Genomic DNA, 13,843 nt, shown 5'->3' with positions numbered 1-13,843 from the left:
GGGATAGAAAAAAAGAGCTGGCAGTGCTTTGGAAGAAATGGAGACTTTTTTTTCTCCATAGCCAAATTAATGCTAGCTTTTCACCAAAGGAGACTTCAGCAGTCAGCACTATAGGGTGATGTAGTAAATTACTAGACTTCAGGAAACTTACTCATCTGGCTCCAGTGCTCAGCAGTCTTATGCTATTCTCCTTTGGAGAAGAATTTCCCAACTATTTATCTCTCTTCTACCCACTCACCATTTTCCGTCTTCTTTCTTTCACGATTGTTTCACAAGATAATGTATATAAAGTGTTTTGAACATCCACAAGAGCTATATAAATGCTTATTATTTTATTCCATCCTATTGTCTTGCAACGGGCCCATGAGACTCCTTTCCACTTTTAAAGTGCCTTGGGGTTCTTTCACCTATATACAAATGCTATTTATTTGTCATCTTGGTGACATATTCCACTTTCTGTGCTTAGCTTCAGCACCTCTTGATATGAAATGAAGGAATCAAACAGTTTTTGATACTGAGACAATGTGATTAACCATATATTTAACTTACTGTCTTTTCATTAAGATGTGATGCCAGCTGTTTTGGGTGCAGTGGTCCTGGAGAGAAAAACTGTACAAGTTGTCCAAATGGCTATATCTTAGAAACAGGTCTCTGCACAGTTGGTCTAGTCTGTAAAGATGGTAAGTATTTTTACCTGTTTCTGTCTTTTTCCAGATTCTTCACATCTGTTTCATATTACATAGCCGTAGTAGACTCAATTAATTATGGTTTTCAATTCACAAGAATAGAATGCATGTGCTACTATTTATTTTTTTCCATTTGTAACATCCATAACTTTGGCAGCTGTTTACAAATATTTAGCAATATTATAAACTAAAAGCAGTCTGGGTGGTAGGGATATTCTGCAGCAGAGGAACTGAGCCTTGCTGGGCTCACACCAGCCAGCAAAAAAAGTGAAACCACATCACACACACTTTGTTGTTGTTTGCCTTGCCCTTCCACTGAAACAACGATTCTACAGAGTGGAAGAGGGAGAATCTAAGGCAGAAGAATCACCAAAGCTCTCCCCTTGTTTTTTGGGTGCCTCCCTCATTTCCCCTTCCATTCATTCCAATGGGATCTACTCTTATTGTCCCTGGAACTACAGGATTGTATCCTAAAGTAATAATCTATTTTTATTTATCTCTGTAAATGCCATGATTCACAAAACAAGAAGCAGAATCCATGAACAACATTCCATAAAGTAGTAAATGTACATATGGGAGAGGCTGAATGTTATTTTTTTAATTTTTGGAGTCTTAAAGGGAGCTATATAAGGGGGTAACAAATGGGAAATGGGGACTGCTGGGACTGATATATTTTCTGAGAAATGCACATTTCCTCTAATTAATAAACCACACTCTGGTCAAATACTATTGTACAAATATTTTGTACATTTTTCTATATATTCATCCATTAAATTATAGGTGCCCCGTGTCTATTTTTACTGCAATATAGTAGAAAAATAAGTTATGATAATGTGACTACTGACATTTCTGAGTGTCATCATCTACATAGTGCCTACTATCCCTTTATTATCGATTTTAATTTAAGAATGTGTTTTTTACCCAAAGACTGTTTATGAGTAAACTATCATTCATTGAGTGAAATGTTTTTCCCCCAAAATACAAATGTGCTCCTCAAAACACATTTGGAGATCTTAGCGGGGATAATGCTGGACAACTATATATATTTGATTGTGAGGGTCCATCCAAATTCCAGTATATATTTCTGCACTAGTCTAAAAATTGAAGGACAGATTTCAGAAGACAACAAGGGCTAGAGGATAGAATTTTGCATACTATTAAAAATACCGTATTTTTCGCTCTATTGGACGCACCGGACCACAGGACGCACCTAGTTTTTAGAGGGGGAAATGAAGGAAAAAAATATTATCCCCCCCCAGCCCCAAAGAGCAACGGACAGGCTGCATGCAGCCTGTCCACTTCTCCCAGAGCTTCACGGGGCTGCAGGGGAAGCCCGGGTTCCCCCACCAGCCCCAAAGAGCAAAGAAGCCAAGACAGCGTGCGGGATCCATAGCCGCGCAACCTCTCCAGCCAGGAGCTAAACCTCTCCAGTGCAGCTAAAGAAGACAAGGCAGCAAGCGCGATCCATCCCGCTCACTGCCTTGGCTTCTTCTTTAGCCTTGCGCAGCATCTTTAGTCTTGCGCAATGGGATGGATTGCGCCCGCTGTCCACCGGGGCTGGACTAGATGACTCCTGGGGTTCCCTTCCAACCCTGCAATTCTATGACCTCGGAAGGTGTTTGGGGTCTCCACCACTGGAGGCTTTTAAGCAGCGGTTGGGGGACCATCTGCCTGGCGTTCTTTAGCTGTGATTCCTACATTGTGAGGGGGCTGGGCTAGATGACCCTTGGGTGGCCCTCCCAACTCTATACAGTCCTACAGTTCTTGGCAGGAGATCCACAGCCACTTCACACAATGCCCACTCCCAATTTTCATCTGAGAGACATGTGTCTCTCAGTACCCCCCTACCTGCCACACTTCCCCCACCCCACTTAAGCTGAGGGAATTCCTGCCCAGAGAAACTCCCAGCAATCAAGGAGGAGGAATCTGCTGCAGCCTCGAGCAGCGAAGAGGATCCATGGTCCCCTTCCTTCTTTCCTCCGTAGTTGCTTTGAAGGAGGAAAGTGGGAGAGGAGCTGCTTACACGAGTGTAAGCTGCTCCCCTCCCACATTGCCGCTTCAAAGGGAGCCCGGGAGGAGGGAATCTGCTGCAACCTCCAGCAGCGAAGAGGATCCATGGGTCCCCTCTTTCCCTCCTCCGTGGTTGCTTTGAAGGAGGAAAGTGGGAGAGGAGCTGCTTACACGAGTGTAAGCTGCTCCCCTCCCACATTGCCGCTTCAAAGGGAGCCCGGGAGGAGGGAATCCGCTGCAGCTTCCCCCACCTCCTGCAGAAGCCGCGCGCTCTTTAAAGGGGCTGTGCGGCTTCTCCTGGCTTTTCTGGGAGGTGGGGGGATTCCCCCACCTCGTAGAAAAGCCCGCAGGAGCCGCGCAGCCTTTAAAGAGGGTGCCGCTCTTGGGGGCTTTTCTCCCAGAAGGGAGAAGGGACTGCTGCAGCCAGTCAGTCCCTTCTCCCTCCTAGAGAAAAGCCCGCAAGAGCGCAGGAAGCTTGTGTGCGGCTCTTGAGGGCTTTTCCCGCCTGCCTCCCCCCTGCATTCGCTCCATAGGACGCACACACATTTTCCCTTGCTTTTTAGGAGGGAAAAAGTGCGTCCTATGGTGCGAAAAATACGGTATTACTTTTTGCTAAATGGGTATCCTTATTCCGTCAACTCCCTGTGCTACTTTCTTCAAGGCCTCAATCCCTTGTGCAAAGATAGTGTATAAGACAAAAACAAGCCATCTGAGAAAAGCAAGCAAATTGTGCCTCCTTTCACATATTTCACACTTTTTAGACTATGCTGTGATGCACAACCCAGAAATCTTAATCAAATGTTTACTGAAGACTAAGCTTATAATAGTAGGAAAAGTACTGGTTCCTGTAAACTATGTCCATTCTAGTTGACTTTATCAGCATTCAAAGTAAAGTGTGTTGGAACAAAGTTGCACAATGGAGCAGCCCATTCCTGTGGATTCTGTTAAGTTCACCGCAGTTTTGCTATTCCTTTTGATTAGGGGAGAAAAGCTCCATGGGAACTCTAAAGCCGTTTGACAAACAGTGCCAGAGTACTAGATTTCCTAGATTACTAAGGAAGCCTCAGCTGATTGGCATGACAGAATAACATATTTTAATGGTGGCTCGTGTGTGGATTGCCCCTTGTCTTCAGATCCCCAAGCCTTTCACCCACAATCACCTGCTTCTTGTTCCCCGTTTCTGTGAACCAGCTGCTTTTGTGTCTTACCAACATCCCCTTATCCTCCACTGTGGGGCTGTGGGACTCCTGCTGGCAACTTTCCCTTCTAGCTCTGATGACTCCACTCCCCTTCCCAAGTGTTTTCTCCCATTTCATGATTTGTATCCAGTGACAATTTCCTCCAAACTGAAAATTTCACCTTTCCAGATTCTACCTCACATTCTGCCTTCCCCTTCCCTAGATGCTCTTAGAGCCACTTCACACTTTACTCAAGAGTCATCCTTTTTCTCCAGTTCCTGGGATCAATGTTAAAACTATTGTTCAGCTAATTTTAATCTTTTTTGCTAGGATCAGTGAGGAAGCTTACAGTGCATCAATGCAGATACCCTCTATTTGGATATAATTAGCATATTTAGACAGTCTAAATGGGTCATTTGTGAATGATGTGAATAGAACAAACATACACCACTCTAAAAATTACTGATAAACTGAGATTTGGTCAGTGCTGTTTTTCTAGAAAAGTAGGTGCCAGAACTCGCCATGAATGTCAGTGTTGTGTTTGGTTTTAAAAAGCTCTTAGTCATGCTCATGAATTTCCATATTAATGTTTCCATATTTTTATAAGCTCTTCTGGAAGAGCAGAATATAAATACTAACTATGTAAATGAAACTAGGCTTTAGCTTGTGAACCTTTTTTGTGCAAAGTATTTTGACTTCAAGTTGTGCCAGCCACCTGCAATAGACAGCTTGCAACCTCCGTAACAACACATGGAAGCATTACTGAAAGTAGGTTTCTGTTCTACATACAGTAGTACCTCAGGTTACATACGATTCAGGTTACAGACTCCGCTAACCCAGAAATAGTGCTTCAGGTTAAGAACTTTGCTTCAAGATGAGAACAGAAATTGCATGGCGGTGGCAGCGGGAGGCTCCATTAGCTAAAGTGGTGCTTCAGGTTAAGAACAGTTTCAGGTTAAGAACGGACCTCTGGAACGAATTAAGTACTTAACCCGAGGTACCACTGTACTTCATATTGATTGCCACTAATGCTGAGCTTTAAGAAAACAAAACTCCTGTGAAGACCTTTTATTTTTCAAGGATGGATTACTTTCAAGTATGATTTGCATTTTCTCACATTCTATAGCTCATTTTTTGACTTTGTCACAAGAAATTCTAAACTCTTTTCCCCACTCATGCACAAGGCATAAAACTGCTGAAACTAAGCAGCACTGATATACTGTAATGTTAATTTAACTGGGTGAGCATTAGAGAGATGCGCTTAATATTCTCCAGTTCTGCCAAAGTTTGCAAGTGTGGAGCAAGCTTCATCGAGAGAACACCAGCTAACATTTGACAGATAGATGAGAGAAATCAAGAACTTCAGCCATAGAAATACTGTCATAGTTCCTGTTTGCTTCTTACTGTCCAGGGAGAAATCTCAACCCTATATGCACTGGAGAGAGATAATAAAAAGTGAACTAAGGTGCAACGCATTTATTTTAATAATGAGATTTCCATTACAGCCTGAGTGAAAACATTCATTCTTTCCAGAGACATTTCCAGTACAATACAGTTCACTCATTACTTTTTACTCATATTGTGGGAAGCAGGTAAGAGGGGGCGGGGTTTGTAGACCACACCTAAGGCCCAGACCAGATTAAGATTTCTCCAGAAAGTAACAAGTGAACAGGCCCATAAAAGCTTTTGATTGTCACTGGTTGTTTCCTAACCATAAACGCTTATTTTTGGAGTAGAAAGGTTTAGGAACAGGATTAATGGGTGATATTCAACTAAGCTTTACTCAGGGTAGGCCAGTTGAAATTAAAGAGCATGATTAAGTTAGGTCCAGTCTAAATTAAACTTAATGAACTAAATGAAACTTGGTTGAATACCACCCACTATTCAGTACAATTTTAAATTATGTAAATATTCTTGGGATGTGGTTGTTTATTCAACAGTATTCATAATACTCAATAAATACCTTCCACTGTATTTTTCACTGTTTTCTAATATTTTTCTTTCTGGTCTCCCCCCCCCCCCTTTCATGAATGGATACAAATCACTCCTTCCTGGAACACAATATTTCTTCCTGAAAACAAATGCTGTCGTGACTGAAACTCCCTTTGGTGAAAACACAATTTCCTATTTGTTACCTGCTACCTGCTCCTGAATGGTCTCTTTCATCAAATTTGCCTGTCTGACAAATTAAATCTTCCTTCACTTGATACCATGCTGTTTAAAACTCCAACTTCTCTTCACTCTCTTTGACCTCTGGAAGCAACGGAAGAATCTTGGGCCGAAGGAGGCTTCTGTATGCTAGTGAAAAAGAACAATCTTTGTCAACGAAAAGTACTTCAGCAACTTTGCTGCAGAACATGTACACTAAAAGGCTGAATTGGCACCTCTCCAAGTTCTCTTGCTCCTGTAGACTTATAGATTAATCCATATTATTAAAAATGAAAAAAAAAGCAAACCACCTTTCTCTCTCTCTTTCTCTATCTCCCCTTTGGGGAGAGAGTGAACTGTATGTTGGAACTTAAAATAGAAAACTACAACAAGCCTACCTTTCTTAACCGGGTGTTTAGAACAAAGCATCCTGGATCACAGTGTCAGTATGGTATGACCAAAGCATTTGATGCCAAAATTAAAAAATTGATTTCCTATCAACTTAAGGATATTCCTGCATATTTTTTTCACATTCTCATTTCCTTTTTCCTGGTTGTTTCCCCTTCAAGATGTGTAGAGTGTTTCAAGAATACAACACAAGTTTACAAGGATTAAAACAGAACAAAAAACATGTTTGCATTAGTCTTTTTTGTGCTTATATACTCAGAATGTGGAAGAATGTTAGGCAATTAAGCAATCCTTAAGAGAATTAGAAACAACCTTCAAATCAGAGCTATGCTCAACATCCACTGCAATATTAGAAGACTCTAACACATCTGCCTATGGTTTCTAGTCGTATCCTATATTGTGTGTTGTTTGTTTTAATTATACTGCATTTGTTACATTTTGCCAAAAACATTTTAAGGTGTAGCCATGTTAACTGGTATATTTTGAAAGCTGACATTTTTGTCATAGTTTTATTATATTTTTAAAGGTGCAAAGTTCTTAAACATTCAGGGCTTTCTTCCTGCTGTGAATAAACTCTGAAAGGTGCAGAGTCCTGTTAAGGTTTTGATTTTTTTAAAAAATGTAGTTTTCATACTTGAAACTGGAATGCACCAATAATCATGAATAATAATATGGATCCACTCTTTTAGACATGGGGCACTACTCAGATGACCAGCACACAAATCCAGAAACCCTTTGCATTTATGTGAGCTGTGATGTATACATGGATTTCTCCATTCCCTTGACTGGTTAGAGCATCCCAACTCCTGCATCCTTTTATGCAGCTAGAACTGCCTTCTCCATGAAAGTGAAAGTTACCTCCCTACTATTACAATGTATGCATTGCCATGTGCCTGCCCTTCTGGAGGTACATATACAATGGCTTGTGCATGAGTTTTAATACATTCTAAACCTTATACATACACAGTAGGCTGTTTTCTGCCCACTGATTACATTCTCTGGATTGTGGAGATGGTGTATAGGGATTGGTGTTGAGATCTATCTTGCAATGAAACTTCTACAAAATGTTTGCATGATTGGTGCCTATAACTGAAATACACTGAACCAAATTTAACTATTGATGTTCATACATCATCAATGGAACATGAAAGAGTGGACCAATATGGTACTTGTGCAATAATAGTTAACTTATATTTCTAGGCCTGGTGCTATTCATATTCTGCTATCGTATAATAAGTAGAGAAAATCTCACCTGCAAAACCCCCCTTAAAACTATATATATTGTATTTTCTAGGCAATCTAGAAATAGCATTTAAGTACAGTTCATACATTCCTACATGGGAAAATAAATGTATGATAGATTATTTGAGATAAAAACATTATTACGATAGATTATTTGAGATAAAAATGGGGACCCAAATTTCCTCCTTCAAAATAATTTGTTTCACTGTGTATATCAAATCTAAAATAGGTTTAGTTTATCATGAAATAAAACAGAACTTTCCAGATTTCTGAAAGCACCATTATAGCCCCTAAACATTACAAATGGTTGTGCCAGTTTGTAGAAACAACAAAGCCCTCTTTTAACAGAAAAGCTGAATTATTCAAAAGATAACTCCCTCTAGATCACCACCAAATATATTGTTCAAAAGAACTCACTTTTAAGATTAAAATTGTACGATTTGTCACTTTAGGCCTCAGGGTTTGAATATATACTGTCACTATCAATTTAATAGTTATTATTATAAATTTAAACTCATTAATAGACATGCAGAATGGCAGTGGATTAAGTATGCAAAAGTGCCCAAGATGGTGTCAATAGGCCAGTTAGTGTTAGTTCCTTTCATTTATGTTCTAGAGACAACTCTCTGAGTTAGGGAAAATTTTATTGTTATAAAATAATCATAACCACTTACAGGTTTTATTACCATCAAGTGGTATATAGGTTTTGTTAAACAAACATGCATAGCGACAAATGACAAAGAGTACAGCTCTTCTAAAAACTATCCGGGATCCACACAATGGGGAAAAGAGTATTTGTTGCAAGTGCCTTTTGCACACAGCAAGAAACTCACTGCATTCCACTCCCTGCTCTCAGGTTACCCTCCTGTGGCATCTTGTCTGGCTGCAGTAAGGAGCAAAAGGAAAGTTACATATTTCCTAAAACTCATTCAGAAGATACCTAGAATAGAAAGAAATGCACAAGCAGATGATCTGTGACAAAGCACCTGAAAAGCAGTTTACTTTAAACTGGAAATGCTAACAGTATTTTTGGCTTTAAAGTGGTGAAAATGGGAAAACATCAGACTTCATGTCACTGATGCAGCTGAGTTATTTATGATTAAGTCCCACTGAAATCAATGGAGCTTAAGTCAATCACAGATAATTTGTCAAGCTTATTTCAACAGAAATTAAGTTTGACTTGAAGATGGTGGGCCGGGGCTGGTGACTGTGTCTTCTAGGAAACCACAGTCAGCTTGATATGTTTAGTTCCATTGGCATCTATCTGCTTACTAAAAAATTTGAAACTATCACAACTCTGTTGGTACTAATTTAACTGCTAGTACTGTCTGGAATGCTTTGTTTTTCTACATAACATTATTAACAAGAAAATAATGCTTTCAAAGTTTAAGTTAATGGTATATATATTATATAAATAAATAAATATTATATATATATTCCTAATTGTGATATAATGTATTGAATTGTAAAGAATTTATTTGGATACTTACAAATGCTTCTAACACAACTATAGAAAAGAATTTAATTTTTTAAATACTGACACATTGTTAAATCCAGATACATTTTTACTGAGGAATACTGTACATGTGTAAAATGTCCAGTTGTTATTTGTAAAATAGGGTAGTACTGTTGTAATTGATATTGGCCAAAATCAATGTTATTCCATATTTTATTTTTTATTAAATTAACCTACGTTCCTATTCCTTTGGTGTAGTAAAGCACATTTATGAACCATATGCATACCGTTCTATGCTTAGAAGAGGACGTAGTTTTTCTGGGCTTCTCTTCTTCCCCACCCCATTTTTTTCAAGAAGCAATTTGGTACTAAAAAAGAAATCACTGAAATAAAGTGAAATAATGTTTTAAATTAAATATATATTTGTCTATAAAAAGAAAAAATACTGGTGTTTGCAACAATCTGATAGTGTTTTTGAATCCTGGTATCGATCAGCTTGGACATCTCTTCAGCTGATGCAGATTTTTCACACAATTCGCTTTAGAGGACAGGAGGAGAAGTGAGGCTTAGCTCCACTTTATGCAAAGGGCCAAATGAGTGACACAGTTCACCCAGCAGAGGAAGGAGCAGCCCTTTTTGGCACTGAAGACCACATGCACAAGGAAGCTGCGTGTCTGTGGGCGGGGCCAGACCTGGTACCCCCCTCGTTCTTCCACCACTTGAATAAAACACACACACACACATTTACATATACAGTCGTACCTCGGAATTCGAACAGAATCCATTCTGGAAGTCCGTTCGACTTCCAAAGTGTTCGGAAATCAAGGCACGGCTTCTGATTGGCTGCAGGAAGCTCCTGCAGCCAATCAGAAGCCCCGTTGGACGTTCAGGTTCCAAAGAACATTTGCAGACCGGAACACTCACTTCTGGGTTTGTGGCGTTCAGAAGCCAAAATGGACGAGTACCAAGGTGTTTGACAACCAAGGTACGACTGTACATCCAAATTTACTCTCTCACACAGGTGCATGACTTCTCCACTCTCTCACACACGTGTGCCAAACATTCCCCCACTCTCTAATATGCAACCTTCTATTCTTTCCCCTCCCTTGTGGTAATATGTGTATGTGTATCTTATCCCCAGCCATAGGATCACTGGGGAGTGGAGGCTTTAGTCTCCCCTCCCACCAGCAATTCCAAAGAAGCCAAAGTTGCAGCCCAGCAACATGGGAATAGCTGAGTTTTCTCTACTGCTTGGCTGCTGGTTGATAACCTGGGCAGGAGGGTGAGCCACATGGAGAACAGCTGGGGGTGACAGGTTGCCAACATGTGCTCTAGTGCATGCGGAAACAAAAAGCATGATCATCATGACCATGAGGCAATCATGCTTGGATTTTATTCCACACAGTGGCGTGTAAGCAATGGCTAACTTAAAGTAATGGTAGCCTATTAAGTAGTTTGAACTGCTGGACATTTATTCCTATAGGCCAGGGGTGTCTGCGATCTACTACCACTGTAAATAAACGGGCAGTGATCTACCCATTGGATTGACCAGAGATGTGGAGCTTTTTGAGGGGGGAGAGAAATATGTTGGTTCCTTAGAATAATATTCAATGGACAGCAAAATCATACACAAATATGGAGCAAAGGTCACTGGGTTCCTGGTTCACGTGTAACAGTAAGCCAAACTATGGCTGACCGGGACCACACAAATGTGCAGTATCCTGGAGAATTTACGTCTGGCCCTTCATCATGAAAAAGCCCAGTTTCTCATTTTTCCAGCGTTTTATGATTTTTTCAGGAAACGTCTTCAGCATTTTTCAGGAAACATCTTCAGCATTTTAGTTCAAATTTCTTCAAATGAACTAATTTTTTTTTAACTAATGTACACATTTTTGCAAGTACTTTTTCAGGATAGAATGTATTTTCTACACTATTTTCACTAATCTATTTTTATTGACATTTCCCCCCATATATGCATTTTTATAGACACTGGTTAGTTGCACAGCTAAGCTGCATCCCAAAGTCTGGACAAGAGTAAATTTCAAAGGGTGGCTATGGTTCAGTTCTCATATTATTTCAGAAAGTGTGATTTTAATAGATTCTGCTTTGAATGTGAACTGAATCCAATTTCTTCCCCTCCGTACTGTTCTGACAGTATCAAACACATCCTCCACACCTTGAGCCTCATTTCTTCATTTTTCTTTTACCTGTGCTGCTGCACTTGGCCTTTTTGCCCCCTGTGATCTCCTTCCTCTGCCTCTGGACTCCTTGCCTTGAATTTCCTGCCTCCAGAAATGTCTTTCAACTCAAGTCCGCAGTCTGATCTATACAGAGAACACTCTCTGTATCTAAGGATTACATGTTTTAATTCCAGCCAAACAACTCCTTCTTTGAGGGCGGCTGTAATGTGAGCATTCGCTTGCTTGCAGCTTTGTTTCCTGCACAGTTTGAATATGTATGCACATTCCCATGCTGCCACACATTTCTGCCATTAGTATTAGAGGATTCACAAAACAATATAGATTTATGAATATAAGTATTGCACTTGGATAGACTAAAAATGTATCCAAAGTATCATAAACAACTTTCAACACATGTGTTTCTCTGAAGCAGTAACACATTTTAACAATCCTCCCCATATTATAATGACTGATAGAAGTGCTCCTCCATCATTAACATGCAACATGGAAACTACCTTCAGCAGGTTACCAATTTCCATGCAGACAATTCAATAGCAGAGAAGCCGCTGCTTAAGCCAACTAAAAGGCTAGGCACCTGACTCCTTTCCAAACACTAATATGTGCAAAGCTTTGTGAAGATGCAAATTTCTAAACTAAAGCTGCATTCCTAAGCATATTTCCTAGGAAGCAAAATCCATTGAATTTAAGCTGTACTTTGATCTTCATTGACCTCAAGCGACACATTAGAACAGCCTTCACCAACCTGCTTCCCTCTGGATGGACTACAAATCAGCCCTAGTCAGAAATAAGCCTGCATTAGAAAATGTTCCATAATTCTTCCCTTCATGAAAAATTAATTTCAATTGTAGTTTATATTTTTAATCAGGTATGTGAACTGCCTCAGGAGGGCATTACAGTGAAAGGCAACCTTTCACTGCTGAGACTAAATTGATAAACAAAATGTCTAAAGTAGCCTGGTCAACTGCAAATCCAGCGAGGGATTTCCCAGCTCAATATCACTGCCTAAGCTGTAAAGTTACCCATGTGAGGGCAGTGGATGCAGGAGAGATGGAGTTGCCATCCCTTTCCTGTATTCTTACCCCGTCAATATGGGGGGGGGGAGCCATTTTGAGCTTCACAGAAGAGAAAGAGGCGGCAACCTTGCCCACCAGGAGCTGCTCCTTGTGAGGGCGCCCTAAGCAAGAAAGTGCCCTTAGGGTGCCCTCTGGTGAAGGATATTTTCAAAGTGACTTGCTAAGAAGCCCAGAGTGGTGCAGGCAGTAATGCTTCCTTTCCATTTCTGGCCATTCCTCTGTCTGGTCTACTCACCCAGAGAAGCACAGGTGGAGACTCAACCCCATGGTACTCCATGGGGGGGATGGCAGAAGCAGTGGTGGTGGCTGGAAGCATGGGCTCCCTGCACTATTCTGGACTCCTGGCTCACTTCTGCCATTGCTACCCAGCTAGAGCAGAATACCTTCACCTTCAGGCCTTGCATGGCTAACACCACACCACCACCACCACCACCACCTCGGTGTTTCTGCAACTGATCTCAGCACCCAGAAGCAGTGGAACAAAGACAGAGGAATGGTGTGGCAGAGCCAGTACTGATTTAATATGAAAAAATAAATGAGGCCAGAATCAGTCCCTATGGGTCACAGAATTTGTGCATGCATTTCAAACAGTGAAGTCTACCATTACTGAAAGTACCAGCAATTCACCATGCCACTGCATTTTATTCATTATTGTCAGTTTTCAGTAGTTGGAAAAATAACTAGAAAAAATTATTCCCCCCCTCCAGATGAATTTGTGATAGTCTCTTCCCTCTGCTTCAAGATATTGTTAGCCAAAGGAAGGGCGGCCACAATTTTCAGAATGGTGAATGAAATCAACATGGCCCACCCACTTCCTGATTCTCACCAAATATTGACAAATCATACCCAAAATAGCCTTCTAAAAATAGTTTTACAAAAGGTAGGGGGCTGCCCCTGCTTCTGTTAGTCAAGCATTGATGATCAGAGAGCCCATCAGGGAGAATGAAGTGGGCAAACCCATCTCTGCACATGACGTGGATGTGGGAACGGTCCCATAATGTGTCCATTTGCAAACTGTTCTCTATCTAATCAGAGGTGTTTGGAGGAAGTTAAATTCTGGGCGAGGTCCCCAAAATGCATTTCCCCACAAAGATATGAAATAAGGAGATGAGTGAGCAGCTGCTTAATTATGATCTTTATATATTCCAGATTTCCACTTGGGGGCTTAGAACTTGAAAGGCAGAAGCAGTGTGTCAATTCTTGTGGGGAACATGACTTAAAGATTATGATTCCATTGATTTTTTTAACAGTATTTTAGAAATATGGGCATTGTCTACCATAATGCCAAATGCAGCCAATCTGACAGAGGCTGAAGGTGGGGGAACTTACACAGTACAGCAGACATTGTACAAAGAGAGCAGCAGGAATGGTCAAAGAATGATTTAATACAAGGCTAATAGTATATCGACAGATTCTATAGCCCAGGGGAAATCAGGAGATC

At 40.6% G+C, this 13,843-nt stretch overlaps 2 protein-coding genes across 6 annotated transcripts in view; both read left to right on the top strand.

The window, feature by feature from the left end:
• The window catches only part of LOC309542668 (proprotein convertase subtilisin/kexin type 5-like), a 169,289-nt gene extending 159,914 nt beyond the window's left edge, over positions 1-9,375 (top strand). For all 5 annotated transcript variants that reach the window (XM_082241529.1, XM_082241531.1, XM_082241533.1 and 2 more), the window contains 2 exons: positions 565-680; positions 6,135-9,375. In XM_082241529.1, the coding sequence (XP_082097655.1) occupies positions 565-680; positions 6,135-6,250 (232 nt within the window). In that variant the 3' untranslated portion in view covers positions 6,251-9,375. The remainder of the gene's footprint in view (positions 1-564; positions 681-6,134) is intronic.
• Positions 9,376-13,683: 4,308 nt separating this feature from the next.
• The window catches only part of LOC309542643 (proprotein convertase subtilisin/kexin type 5-like), a gene marked incomplete at its 5' end in the record, with an annotated part of 53,844 nt that continues 53,684 nt past the window's right edge, over positions 13,684-13,843 (top strand). The window contains one exon of the mRNA XM_082241454.1: positions 13,684-13,717. Coding sequence (XP_082097580.1) covers positions 13,684-13,717 — 34 coding nt within the window. The remainder of the gene's footprint in view (positions 13,718-13,843) is intronic.

This window comes from Podarcis vaucheri, assembly GCF_965113315.1.
Source record: "Podarcis vaucheri genome assembly, chromosome: 11".
Lineage (NCBI taxonomy): Eukaryota > Metazoa > Chordata > Lepidosauria > Squamata > Lacertidae > Podarcis > Podarcis vaucheri.
The sequence above is the reverse complement of the archived record's forward strand: the minus strand, read 5'-3'. Positions and strand labels throughout refer to the sequence as shown.